The sequence below is a fragment of the Conger conger genome, chromosome 7 (assembly GCF_963514075.1).
Source record: "Conger conger chromosome 7, fConCon1.1, whole genome shotgun sequence".
Lineage (NCBI taxonomy): Eukaryota > Metazoa > Chordata > Actinopteri > Anguilliformes > Congridae > Conger > Conger conger.
Genome location: NC_083766.1, coordinates 45,188,250 through 45,203,264, shown reverse-complemented (window position 1 = coordinate 45,203,264; position 15,015 = coordinate 45,188,250). Strand labels below are relative to the sequence as shown.

At 40.1% G+C, this 15,015-nt stretch overlaps 1 protein-coding gene across 3 annotated transcripts in view; it reads right to left on the bottom strand.

The window, feature by feature from the left end:
- Positions 1 to 15,015, bottom strand: part of arhgap42a (Rho GTPase activating protein 42a) — a 130,696-nt gene that overhangs the window by 41,202 nt on the left and 74,479 nt on the right. For all 3 annotated transcript variants that reach the window (XR_009709219.1, XM_061250149.1, XM_061250150.1), the window contains 9 exons: positions 14,730 to 14,830; positions 14,229 to 14,338; positions 10,604 to 10,682; positions 8,536 to 8,575; positions 2,975 to 3,037; positions 2,618 to 2,692; positions 2,089 to 2,173; positions 1,741 to 1,799; positions 1,298 to 1,403 (listed from right to left, as the gene is read on the bottom strand). Coding sequence is in view for 2 of the 3 variants with exons in the window: in XM_061250149.1 (XP_061106133.1) it covers positions 1,298 to 1,403; positions 1,741 to 1,799; positions 2,089 to 2,173; positions 2,618 to 2,692; positions 2,975 to 3,037; positions 8,536 to 8,575; positions 10,604 to 10,682; positions 14,229 to 14,338; positions 14,730 to 14,830 (718 nt within the window). In the remaining variant the exon portion in view is untranslated. The remainder of the gene's footprint in view (positions 1 to 1,297; positions 1,404 to 1,740; positions 1,800 to 2,088; positions 2,174 to 2,617; positions 2,693 to 2,974; positions 3,038 to 8,535; positions 8,576 to 10,603; positions 10,683 to 14,228; positions 14,339 to 14,729; positions 14,831 to 15,015) is intronic.

Genomic DNA, 15,015 nt, shown 5'->3' with positions numbered 1-15,015 from the left:
ATTAGAAACATAATAATTTAAGTCCAAACCCTGACTGTAGAGACCGGTTCTGGCCCCTTGTCACCACCTCCTCATTCACTGATCCGACTACAAATTCAGCCGATGTTACGGGCTGTAGGATGTGAATGGGATATCAACTTTTTAACTCCCAGTGTTTGCAAGTCCAGGAATTTAAAGGATAAAGAATGTATGTAGCAAGGGCCAGAGCAGTAAAGAAAATGGGCCAAATTTCCATACATGAAGCGCACAGCGCAAAATGCAGTGTGACGAGGGTGTGTCGGTGCGGACAGTCTGCCTGAAATTATCATCTTATTACGCAATCAGCAAATGGGACTGCCTATGAACCGTATTTTGTGAAAGAGACAGGTCTTAAGCGCTGTTAAAACATGTTTATTGCATTGAATATCTTCACTGCGTGTGGCGATATCCATTTATCGGCTGCCATGTAAAAGTGTATCCAGTGCATGACAAAATGTGTACATATTCCAACTGTGGCGGCTAGTGTCCTTTGAATTAAATGCAAGATGCAACCTTGCACAGAAGCCGCAGGTCATTTTCTCTTTTTTGGCAGTCAAACACAAACACGCTCTTTCTGCGATGGACAAAGGCAATTAAAATCTGCATATTATTGCATTCAGCCTACTCATATTTTTTACTTGCGGCAACACAGATTTTTTTAAACCCTTAAATGCATTAAGGACATAAACGCATCTTGCGATGACTCACCTAGATCATACGCACACTGCGGTTCTAGCCCCGTGCACTAGTTTGACACATACGACTCATGTTTCCTGGGTAGAATGTGTCATATGTGGGCCTGAAAATCATCGCAAAAGTATATATTTTCTTAAAATATATTCTGACAACAGGCCTGTAGTGTAGTGGTTAAGGTACGTGACTGGGACATGCAAGGTCGGTGGTTCAATTCCCGGCGTAGCCACAATAAGATCCGCACAGCCGTTGGGCCCTTAACCCTGCATTGCTCCAGGAGAGGATTGTCTCCTGCTTAGTCTAATCAACTGTATGTCGCTCTGGATAAGAGGATCTGCCAAATGCCAAATGCCAAAACTAATGTAATGTAAGAACAGTAACACCCCATTTGGCATTTGCACAGACCTCCCGTAAGGTTTTGGTCTCCAATCCCATTCCCAATCTACTGCACTGCACTGCAGTGCATTGCACTGCACTGCACTGCACTGATGTGTTGACCAACTGTGTGTTATTCTTTTCCTGATGAAGCAGTCAGGTATTTTTGATAGCCAAGTGACAAAAGCCCACACGATTGAAGAACACCTACGTGACAAGGTGTTTAATCAGGATGTCCAGCATCTCTTTGTTCTTGTCCGGTATCTTGTGGACCAAGGCATGGACAGCACGGACCCTGTAGTTCTGGTCATCTGACTCTGTTATACAAAACATCAGGTTCTACATGGCAACCATGCCTTAAAGACAAGCTGAAATGGAAGTTAGAGCAGCAATGGCGATATACAGGTTTGAAACGGGCTACTTTTACTCAAGCAAAATTTGATCAAGGGTATTTCTACTTTTACTGAAGTACTTCATCCACCACTGGTACACAGACATTTTACATTTAACGGAGTAGAATTTATATATGAATAGCTATTAATTTGGCAAAGCAAAATGAGACTGGGTAAGATCTTTGCTGGAGGGCATAACACCAGGAAAGGAAAACCTCTCCAGGGTGCTCAGTTTCATGAACTCTGTCGTTTCAAAACTTACTGACTGCCATTATGAAGTCTTTGTGAAGCCGGTATGTCATGAGAGGCTCCGCAAGGCATCTGGTGGAACAAAAAAAGGGTGAAGACAATTCATGGCTTTAACATTAGAGCAATACAGTGAGGACTTTATGCACCCAGCACCTTCATCTGTGGCCAGTGTTTGCTTAAGGGGCATAACATAAACGAGACAAAGCTCCTTTCAGGTAAAGAATTTGTAACCACTTTAAATTTTCACTTCCTAGTTTTAGACAAGACAGATTGGACAACGGTGCCTTCAGGTAGTCTTGCTTGATGGTAATGGATGAATTACATGATTGGATGTGTGTGTGACGTCTGAGGGCAAACTAACCTAAGGTAATTTTTCAAGCCACTGGTGATGGTCTTGTTATCCCATATATCCGGATCAAGGTCCATGTCTGTGGGAGCTTTTGCAGCTAGATGGGGAGAAAAATGTTAAATGGGGTGAATTTCAGAGATGTGCATGATGCAATTCTGCATACTATTCACTGAGAATCTCAGAATCAACTAAACTCAACACTGTCCAGGTCTCCAAATGGCTTCCTGTTTACATTCTAAAGAGTTTGTTATTCATATTTGAAACATATAAACAAGGGCTGTGGCCTGTTTACAGTTGATATATAAAATAGTTGAATGTTTTCATGCATTCCCACCGCTGTCGTCAGTATACACTGAGGGAACAATTACATCTCCAGCTAGTTCATAGCTGCATTGAGCTAGCTCATTAGTGATAAATTACAGTCCTCAGCCATGACGATTAGATTACATTACATGTTATTTAGCAGACACTTTTATCCAAAGCGAAGTTATGTACAGCATAGTGTGCATTATGCTGAGCATAAATGAAAAAATTGCCTTACTGAACACAGAGGTCATGAGCCTCTGAACTTTGGAGTTCACACCTCCTATTCTGTAGAGTCCCATGATGTTAATCCCTGTACATAAAATACAAAAACATAAACACTCCCGCACGCACACCCACAAACCCATGCACTGACTATAAACTTCTATTCAACATTCAGTTCTATTCAACATTCTATTCAGTTGACATGCAATTTCACAATGCTCTGTATTGGTCAGTGTTAACTGACACTATTACACAGCTTAATAAAGTGTTGAAACAGCAAAGAGAATTATTGTGTGTATCTAAATATCCAGCCAAACGCACCACAAAGGAGAATGAAGGGAGGTTGAAGGACTGGCACGGGACAACTCACCCCTCATCTCCACTAGATGAATGCACTTCCTCACAAAATTAAAACCAGCTTCATTCAGAAACACTGAAAAACGCAGAGAGACAAACTTGTCACTGGTCAAAAAGGTGAAAACTGAAGCAGTAATACCTCTAGAAACGGCAGCTTGGCTCCCGTCCTCTCAATTCAGGTTTTTTATGGTATTGGATGTCCCTCTTTTTAATTCATGATTAGTAATTACATTAAGTGATTTGGTGATGCTGCATGCACACTTGCTGTTCTGGGAGTGTTATTGGCCAGGCCTATCACTTGATCATTGGGGTACGGCATTTAGTTATTTTTCTTACACCCGTCTGTAATTAAAAGAATGACAATAAATGCAGCTTTTGTGCAATAATTTCATTTTCTTGGCTCGTATAATTTATAAAAAAATGTATGATGATCACAGAATGTCATTTGTGGTCAAGTGCTGTCCTCCCGGCATTCCACACACAACAGCCTCTAGAGCTTACAGAGAATGGTGCAGGAAAACACCCAGTGAACAGTTCTGTGGGTGAAAATGACTTGCTAAAGAGAGATCAGAGGAGAATGGACAGACTGCTTCAAGAACATTTATTGTTTTGCAGAAGAGCATCACTGAACACACAAAATGTTGAACCTTGAAGTGGATGGGCTACAGTCTATAAGCACATCTACTTCAACATCTTCAGCAAATCAACCATGAGAACAGTCTAATTAATAAGTCAAGTGGTCACTGAATTTATACCAGGTACACCTGCTCCTTAATGCAAATAGCCTGCTCCTCCAAACACCATATAATGTGTAGGGTCCTCGCACTGGCCGCCACAATTAACATAGGGATTCTATGAAATAGAGAGGATGACTATTAGAAATGTATACGTCTCAGTCCTCACACGAGGTGCACAAATTGTGTGGGCTACGCCCCTACCTACATGTGTAGATTGCTAGGATTGATACATACGTTCCGTACTAATAATCCTCATGTATGGCACCAATTAATGTTATGTAGCAGAATAACTGCAAAAAGTTATCAGTCTCAGAAAATGACTTATCTGAAATATCTAACCACAAATTTTGTAATTTAATTAATTATTATATATATATATTAATTAATGAAAATAAGCAATATTGATTGAACATACAGATAACCTGAAGTTTGGAAGTTCATTGAAAGACTGATTTGACTCGGCTCTCATGTTAATGTGACACCAAAACAGACACCGGGTTTAATAAAATATATTTATTAAACAGACATACAAACACAGGGCAGGTATGGGGTTGAACTAACGGGAAAGTTAAGTAGGGTAAGTTTGCCTATGCGCATGTGCATGTAAGCAGACGCGTTAGTCTTACCGGAGAGGCAAGAGAGTGCAAAAAGGGCAAAGAGGTAAAAAGGGCAAAAGAGCAGAGAAAGAGAAGGGGGCGGTCAATGCTTGTCCTAGCTCTTATACTGTGAAAGTGTATTGCTCCCGCCGTTACAGTATTGGCTTAACCGTAACTAGACATCATGCCGGGGTTTTGTTGAGGAAGTGTTCTGTGGGATCATGGGAAGTGTAGTTATGTGGTCCCTAAATCCCCCTGTTGGTCTCAGGATGCGGCTGAAGCCAGTATTCCTTGAGAGCACGAAAGTCTCAGGTGCGTACTGCGTGATGTCATCTGGTCCGTTTGGTTCTGAAAGATTTCCACTGGTCTTTTCCGTGTGGAAAAGTTTGTTTGCTGCAGTTTCTAGCAGTAAGCTGATGTAGCGATTTGCGTACACCAGTTTCCACTCACTATAGGCCACTTTACAGTATTAAGGCCCGGACACACCAAACCGACGGTCGGCCGCGGAGCGCCGACAAAGATCGCCTCGCGTCGATACGCGTCGTTAATGTTGGCTGTGCCGAACACACCGCAACGACGGTCCGCCATCGGCCGAGTTGCACGTACGTTCTGCGCCTGCGTGAGAGGTAATAACTCTCCACACAAGGAGAGTTGGAAACCGGAAGACCGGGGAATGCGTTTGCATTGCGTTGGACCTAGAAGCAGCCATTGTCTCGCTCACAACAAACAGTTTGCAGCAATTTCCTTGTTCTCTCGCTATTTAGTAATACTAATCGAAAATTATGTCTGGTAGTGACAGTAACTTGTCTTGTGTCCTCTTGACTTCCTCGTTTGCTTGCTTTCGTCGCTTCCGTTTCTCTTCTCGTGCACTGATTCGCTAGCTGGACAGCCAATCAGAGAGCTCTCTCTCATCGACGGCTCCGTGGGCTCCGACGCCGATTCAACATGTTGAATCGGCGTCGGAGCCCTCCAAAACACGCCGACGGCGTGCGGGACACACCAGAAAAAGACTCGGCCGACAGGGCGCCACCGACGTCCGATGGCCGACCGTCGGTTTGGTGTGTCCGGGCCTTTAGCTTAACCTTAACTAAATGTCAAAGATGGGAACTCGAGTCGCACTTCTGCGCATATACATGGACTCCTGACTCGACTCAGACTCGTCCAAAAATGACTTGAAACTCGTCTCAGACTCGTCAATAAGGACTCGTGAACAATAAGAGTCTGCCAAATGGCATCGTGAAAATGATGTAGTGAATAATGTCACAGCCAATGATTATTTTTCAATAATTTACATGAAAGGCATTCCTTAGTTAAAACACACCCAACGTCATTTTATGTGCCACACCATGCGCCTTTTAGTAGCAACCATAGCAACACCCTATGCTGTATTTCTTGCAGCATAGCTCACTAAGATTACAGTTCCGCATGTTGTGGCCTTTGAGTTGAAATCATTCAGGCTCATCGAGCAAAACAATATGATTGCAACTAGCAAAATGTGAAGAATTAAAATAAAAGATGCAGGAGCAACCACCTCAAATTTCAACAGACATTTGAAAACTCATACAGAAAGGTAAGTCAGTTTACCAGCACTGGAGCTGATCCCACTGCTGTTACCTGTTGTATTAACATAACTTAGCTAAACCCTTGTGTTGGCCCAAATGATGCGGTTCAGAATCAGTATGAAAAAGCGCATATTTTCTTATTTTGTTGACTGCCAAGTTGTTGCGATGTTCGCTTGCATTTCAAATTGTTGATCTTGAAAAGCTAGGCAAGCTACAGAACCACAAGCATAAGGTACAGTAACGTTAAAAGAAACTTCTTCAGGGGTGCATTTCCTTAAGGCTTCTTAACGCTACATCGTTCGTAAGTTGTACCTTAAGCTCTACCTTAACATTTCACCGTGTTTCCCAAACCGTTCTTAGCTAAGTATACCTTCTGTACGTCGTACTTTCATAAGGTTGGTCTGGACCACTCTTAGCTATACCTTAGAGATGTTGTCAGCTCACTCCACTAGTGGCCACCACTGTTACGACCGCAAGCCTCTGAAATCAGCTGTTGCTCTTAGTTGCATCTCAATCTGTTAAGCAATATGTACACTAATAATTCTACAGTTGTAGTTGGCTAATAATATTACTAAAATACCACATTAATGGCACTGTTGTCATGCAAATAATAAAATTGTAAATTACGAAGGATGCATGTTGCATTTTATTGAACATATTGCCTAATTGCCTTTTAAATGATAAAAACTGATGATTTCCCACTCTCTCTGTGTGCTGGAGCGATGTTTAACCATAGTTTTTTTTTTTTGGTTTTGTTGGACACCGTAGTCTTAAAACTGGAAAATAATGTTTCTTTATTCAGCGCCATGTCTAACAATATCTCCATTTCGTTTGAAGGTGTGGGACCGCTTTTTTTTTTTTTCATATCTTTGTTAAAAAAAATATCTTTGTTGGTGCGTTTTGCTTGTTGGTGCTCTTTTATTGAAAACTTCAGCTAATCAGAGAAAATAGTGAATTACACCAGTAATGTGATGGTGCTTCTGCCAAATCAACCCTGATTGCAAAGTAATTTAAGGCACTATGACAAAGATATTAAAATAATGTAAATAAAACATGACATGCCAAAGAAGGCGTAGTATTGCTAGATGGCATAGCCACAAACCGTATCACTAACCATATATATAATTTGGCGAAAATTATATATAGCCTATGGTTGGATAATTTCGTTTTTAAGTCTTTTTAAGTTTTTAATATGTTCCCACCAGTCGTGATAAATGCAATATTTTCAAGTATTCCTGCAGTGTTTTATTCATAAATAACACTACTTTCTCTCATAACACAGTCAAACAGTCGCTGCATGGAGTGCATAATCGATCTTAGAGTGAGTCGATGGGCCTAGAAACATTGCACATAGAATCTATCCCTTAAGCAACCACCTAAGTGATAGTTTGGGGAACACACGTAGAAAAGTAAACAACTTTAGTAAGGTATACCTTAGAGAGTCTTCGTAGAGCGCTAAGAGACACCGTTATCGGGAAACAGACCCCTGTACATTTTCATTCTCAACGTAGTTCACACAAGCAGCTGCATTTTCAGTAAAACAGCCATGAAATAGGATGTTGATCTGGAGCCTGATCAAGGGTTGCACTATTTAAAAAAAACTTTTCAGTATGGTCTTTAAGATCGATATGCAAGCAGGACAGTGAGTGATTTTGAATGTCTTGTTAGGTGACGTTATGTACTAGTTGCGTGGACATTGTTTGGTATTCCAGTGTCATACAAATATGAACTGGATTTTCGAGAGAGCTTGTTTGTAAATGATGTTAAGATTAAAAGCTACCTATAGTTTCCTATATCATAATGTAGATCTAGTCCCAAAATCATAGCTCCCGATTTCTTGCATAAACAATATCGAGCCTCATTAGATTTTTTTGAATGATAAGTAAAAAAGTAAACAGTTTTACAATGTGAGTATATTAATACATCAATACTGCAATGTGATTCAAATTTCTACACTTTGTAACTTCATTTACAAATAAAGTTATAATTATTATTCTTGTGTCACAGATGCAGATTAAGCCTTAATTGATTATCCATACAAAGCTGCATTTAGTCCAGGATTAAGCTTAATCTGTGTCCATATCCATATTTTGTTATTGACCATCATCTTATATTACAGCCCATGTTAATGCCTACATTATGTCTCTTGAGTCACACAGAGTTCTTAAAAAATAAAATGGTAATTTTGTTTATCTTATTTATTGATATATCAATTACCTACCACACCAGACCTGAGGTTTTGGCAAGCCTTTCTCCATCTTGAGCTCTGGCATGGTAGATCATTGATATAGGAATAAATAAATGAAATTAGCATCTTTCTGTGTGCCCGTGATAATACTGCTTCTTCAGTTGTCACACACTTGATGTCATATACAAAATATGTCTTCTACACTTCTGTTTCTATATCTTCAATTAGCATATAATCGTGATTAATTTCTATAGCCATACTGTTGTTCAGGCTGCACCATTCTGGAGACTTGAGACTTGACTTGGAATCTAGCTCAGAGACTTGAGACTTGACTCAGACTTGCATTCTCTCCATTAATTCCAAACAAGAAATCTATTCAGAATGGGAATAAAGATATAGATAATAAGAATAAGATAATAACTTGTGATTTTCCCCCTCAAAATCACAAAGGATGACTATGTAGGACAAATGGCTAAAAAAAGCAAACTTACTCTCTTCTTTCTTGCTCAGAAATGCCGGAAGGGTGTATATCTGAAGAGAAATGCAAATTTACAGTTACATATCCTGTATTTGGCAGGTTATGATTCTTAGCTTGAAGGATAATGAAGGTTATGTATTTATCACAACCACCAATATTTCAACCCATGAAATCCTTGTCAAACCTGACCCCATACCACACATCTACCCAACTCTAAGCCTCCACTAGATGAGGCTTGTTGAACAGCGGCATATTAATCAGAACTGGATCAAAAATAAATTATTTAACCCATTTACAGACTCCTGCTGACAATAATAAACAAAAAAATCATTTGCATTGGTATATGTTATCTTTTTTTTTTTTTCACATTTTTTAAGTATGTCAAATTTGTATTTGACTCAGTTACACAGTTGAGAGATAGTCATAAAAAAGTATCCACCATTAGTTAAGTCATCAAAAAGGATTGTTTTTTTATATACAGCCTGCCGCAACCAACACAGACAAACATAGCGTCTCCATTCTTTACTGAATTATGTGTTAAAACAATACCAGCCCACTGCATTCTTTTTTTAACACTGCAAAAACCCATAAACCCAAATGCAAAACACAACCTGGGTTGCTTAATCCTTTTGCCGCCCACTAAAATCACTATCCATCCGAAATACATTACACAATATTATCAGTGCTGGTCTACCGTCAAGAAACGCATCGTTATCCACCAGTGATATCCTGTATGATTCAGACACCACATTTTTAATAAAAGAAAGTGACTGTCATAAAACAGCAATTACAATAAACATACCTTATTGGATACCTACACTGGGGTGGAAAGGTTTGGGCATCACTGGTTTAAATGTCTGTTACAATGAATCTGTTTGTGTTCGAAAGCAAACCTGAACTCTAAATGGTACAAACATGAGACCTTTCTGCAAATTTTAAAGCAAGATTGCTTTTTATTTACATTTCTTACTGTTTATAAATTACTAAAAAAGGAAAAGGGCCCTTTGCAAAAGTTGGTTAAAAGATGATTAGTAAGGCCCAGACCCAGGTGATTTACTCGTTAGGGCTTCAAGGATTTCAGAATGAAGATGGTTCATTTCCACCAAGAAGGAGAAGGCTACAAAAACTCTCTGAATGTTACCTATTACCTATTTCCACTGTCAGAAACATTATTAGGAAATGGAAGATAAATGGAACAACAACATCAACACAAAATGAAGCATCTGAAGTATGTGTAAAAAAAATAAATAAAGAAGAAGCCTGAGAAGCCTGAAGCCTTTTGGAGCACTGTGCATTGGACTGACGAAACCAAAATTTTCCCTTTTTGGCCACCACCAAAGATAGAATCGAGAAATTATAGAGGCTAATGTTTCACAGGTCAGTCCAGACATTGGAGATGAAGAGAGGTTGGTATTTCAGCAAGATAATGATCAGAAGCATACCCCAAAATTAACCATAAAGTACCTCCAGGAAAGACAGATGAAGGTTTTGGAATTGCCACCACAGTTCCCAGACTTGAATATTATTGAAAGTCTGAAGAAATCTCAAACATGCCGTACATGCAAGGAGGCCAAAGAACATGTCTGAGCTAGAGATGCTCTGCTTGAAAGAATGGGGAAAAATTCCAAAAGCTAGAAATGAAAGACACTTAGCTGGCTACAGGAAGCGTTTACAGGCTGTTATAGTTGCGGAGGAGTTACAAAGTACTAACTGACAGGGTTCCCAAACTTTTGCACAGGGCCTTTTCCCTTTTTTTTTATTCGGGCCGGTGGTGTTGCTGGTGACACCGACAAGATCAGATCAACTTTCCTTTCTATTTGGATGATTTTACCATACAGATGCAACAAACATATTGACAAAAACCCTATAATCTGTGCAAAAAGACTTACAAGATTAAAAACAACAGTTGATGTAGCAAAGAGGCTTTAATTTGAAAAGAGGGTCATAAAACTGGATGTTCTATTTTTTTTTTTTATCTTTAACCATTCGAAAACAACAAGGCCCAATACAATACCACAGGAAACACAAAGTCTCAAAGGGCAGGTTATCTGGAGGTAATATGAGGGTAAATGCTTCCTTACCGGCTCCTTGCCATCCATGGCCTCGAGCCAGAGCCGCCTGTTAGACTCAGACAGTGCCTGCAGCGTGATGATGCCATGCCTGGGAAATAAAAAATTTAGTTCTTTGTCTCTCCAAAAAAAAAATATACAGTAGCTACTGACAGGACAATCAAACCCAATTGGTTTCCATCTCAACTGAATGTGATCGGACATGGGTAAAATACATATCTGAAATATGTAAGTCTTTAGATGCAAGAAAAGTACCTGTGGATTAATGATAATATTCAACAAAATGTTGGTTACAGCAAAACAAAAAAGCCCATTCACATGAAAGCCAAACTTTTGTTTGGAATACATACTGGTGAAAGCAGGCGTATCTCCGGAATATTATCAATAATCTATAGGAAATGTACTTGTCTAAAAGTATTGCACATGCATATCTGACCCAGGTCTGGAAGTGACTGTACTTGAGTACACATCACATTCAGTGCCCATCTTCCCCACAACCTGCGACTTGGATTCATTTAAAAATATATATGTATACTTAAAATATATATGTATACAAGATAAAATGGCTGCCCTGTCCAGTAAGCATCACAGCCTACCTGTGCACAGCACATGTCTTTGTGCCAGGTGCCATTAAAGCCAGTATGATGCTATGATACCCACCACCGGATATGACCATTGTGGCCCTCGCATAGTTAGGTGATGTGATTAAACCATTGATCCCCCAACAATATCCTTCCAGCTTCAATCAAGGTGCCAAAATTCCCACAAGTGAAGTAATGGTAGTCTTACTGTAACTTCAAAGCAACATAGTCCTATCAGGACCTGGGGAAAGGGAACAGTAGAGGCAGGATTGTCTCCTCGGAAACACAAGCCACCTGAGCTGGGAATTCCATGCATATTTCCCCACTGCGATGACATGAGCTCTCGCTTAATGTCCTACACTGTCCAGTCGCAGTGCAGCTTGTTCAGCAGCAGATGGCTCATGCTGCGTTATTGGTACTAAGAGAGCAATTAACTACACAAGCACATCAGCGTCAGACATTTGTGCTGCTCTCATTTACCAGCTGCACTCTGCTCCTCTACTTACTGAGGAAAGAGCATGTTTTACAGGATTATACCAGAACATACAAAGTGGTCTCTGCTGTGCAAAGGCCTTATCAGCTTGATCCAAGTTGACCACTGCCATTTTGAGAACTTGGCAAATAATTGGCTGGACAGCTAAGATCTCCCAGAAACCATCTAGGCCTGTTTTCTTTGACCATCCCTAAGTATGAATGCAGATCTAGGATCAATTACTCTAGAATAATCTAGAATAATACTCATACTTGGAGACAATTTTTGTCTGTATGGCTATGGCACCGATTTAATTAAGCCTCCAACCTACCCATATTCTTAGGGTCAAAATCAGTCAACTTTTTCTGTGAGAAATTCCCAACCATTTCTTTTCCTCAAAGTCACCCTTTTAGGTACCACCCCCTCCACCTCCACCCTTCCATCACAGCAAAAAAATAAAAATGAATGACAGTGTTATTACCATGACATAGTACCTGTCATGACACTGTCACTTCCCTTTGCTTGGGGCGTGGTTACACTAGCAGTCCACACGTGTGCAAATAAAACAAAAAAAAAAGGAAAAAACAACAACAACAACATGCGACAATGTTGGTCACATACCGGACTTTACAAAAAATTACAAAAAAGGTCTGAAAAGACTTCCTTGACAGATGGCATTTCTACATTTAATATAGAAAAAAGGGAAAGGGAGAGAGAGATGAAATTTCTTGTGACTGGAAAATACAGTACACAAGAGGACACACTGGAGTCATGCAAGCGGCAAATACACCAACAATTCTGCACTCTTGTTTAATTTGCTTCACTTTCCTGCTCGTTTCCAGATAAATGATGTCCTACCAAAACAGAGTGTACTTTCCTCTGGAAGGCAGATCAACCACTAAAACCATGGCCTAGTGTTTAGTGACAATTACAGTGTTGAGGGATCACTGTTTTGAGTTTGGTTTGATTTAATTAGTTTTTTGTAAATTAATCAAGTTTTCAATTTTAATATTTACTATTTAGTTTTAATACACCATTAAATAATGACAATTTAAATTCTTTTTGAATATTATTTTTGAAATATTAAACAATTACTTTTTTTTTAAAACAAGCTTTAAAACTCTTATTTTATTAGGTCCCAATGTTGTGACTGGCAACAAATCAGAAGTATCACTTTGGTCATTAAAAATATACAGTATATGAATTTCAGTTGTTTTTTTTGTTTTTTTTTTCACACATTTAATTTTTTATTGGTTGACTTTATGTATAATGTATTTCCCTTATCATACACGATTGCCCCTGGAAGTAAAGAGATTTTATCTTTTCAGTCAGGCAGCCAGCCAGCCATTGGCAGCAAAAGTCACCAGCCACAGAACAGTTCTGTGTTACCAGTCTATTGTTTTCAGTGCTCCTCATGGGACACATTGGCCAATAAACTAGCTAGTCTGAGCTAACTTTGATAAAAAACATAGTTTGTCCACTGAATGAACACCTTCTATAGCATACATTTGTAACAAGCCTGAAAATGGCACACACAAATTGTGAATATTCCTGAACCCTTTAGGCTTCAGGCATACTCCTGGTCTCTTGGTAACCCTTGTCACCATCCATCCATCCATCCATCCATCATCACCCGCTTATCCGGAGTCGGGTCGCGGTGGCAGTAGGCAAAGCCGGGGATTCCAGGCGTCCCTCTCCCCAGCAACGCATTCTAGCTCCTCCTGGGGGATCCCGAGGCGTTCCCTGGCCAGGAGAGATATATAATCTCTCCAGCCGGCTCTGGGTCTCCCTCGGGGTCTCCGCCCAGTTGGACGAGCCCGGAAAACCTCCAATGGGAGGCACCGGTCACAGTCCGATGAAGCCAACAGAACCACATCATCCGCAAAAAGCAGAGATGCGATTCTGAGGTCACCAAACTGGACACTCCTCACCTCGGCTGCGCCTTGAGATCCTGTCCATGAATACCACAAACAGGACCGGTGACAAGGGGCAACCTTGGCGGAGTCCAACACCCACAGGAAACGTGCTTGACTTTGTGCCGAGAATACGGACACAGCTCTCACTTTGGTTATACAGGGACCTGATGGCTCGTAAAAACGGCCCCAGACCCTTGTCACAATTACTCTAAATTTTACTGAAACCAAGGCTACGTTCACACTGTACCCCCATCAGAGTGCTTAAGGCGGTTACTTTCACACACAGTTTGGTTATGAAACAGGGTGATAACCGCATTTTACAACCAAAGTCACTACCTGAAAAATTCAGGAATTGACAACTGAATTTGAGTGCGGATGCAGTTAGTCTCAGCAGTGTGTACTGGAACAGCACTGGAAACCTGGTAATAATGTCAGCAGAAAACCTATTACATGAAATATAATTTTTCTTATTTTCATATTTTCCCCAGACCCCAGCTCACAGTTTGGCAACCCACCCATAATCAGACTGCCACTTTTAAGGCAGTCTGGCCAGAAGATTTTTAAAATACCGAAAGCAAGGTGACCACATCCAAGCATTTATCCAATGCAACCTTAAAACAGTCCATACATAAAAGTTATATTTTACTGAGAGCAGAGTTACCACAGACCTCTCCACCACCTCAACATCGAAGCAGAATCGCTTGTCAATGGAGTCGGTCTTCCTCCGGATACAGGACTTGAGTTTGAACATCTCGGGGGGACTTGTGACCAGCCCATTCTTTTGAAAGAGAGAAAGGATGCTTTACACTGCCACCCTGGTGTGAATACAATATTTTTCTGTAGCACTGATCTGAAAGCATGCCATGATGCAACTGACAAGCAGTGAAGAAGAGCAAATACTTTCTTTATAAAAGAGAACTTTTGTGAAAAAAATCTATTATAACATTTAATGGCAAGAGGGTGTATGGAGTCCAGTATAAAGCTTTGATGAAGTGTAAAAAACAGCATATAAAAAAGGCATTTGATCTAACGCAAACTGAATGAGCCCAGCCTTATAGTGTAATTAATTAGATTTATGCAGCAGCAAATGGTATATTTGTAAGTTTCTGTTCAGGCAAAATGTAGTGTGCAGTAATTAGATCTTAAACTTGTGCTTCCAAAAACTGTACCTGCTTGCCAGCTGATTTATTTTCTGAGTTACTCATTGTGAACGTCTTGCTTCCTTTCTCGTAAGTACAGTAGTGCCGAATCCAGCTGCATCCCAGCGGCCCTGGAACACAAATCGAGAGGTGAAAACTGACAGCTCAGTGTTGCATTAAAAAAAAAACACAGAGTACCATATTCTTTCTAGATAAGTTAATTAAGGATGCAACTTAAACATATCTGAAGTAGAGGTTCGGGTGAAATTTCTGACACTGATTTCTGGGTGGATCTAAATGCGCCAAAATGACCTAA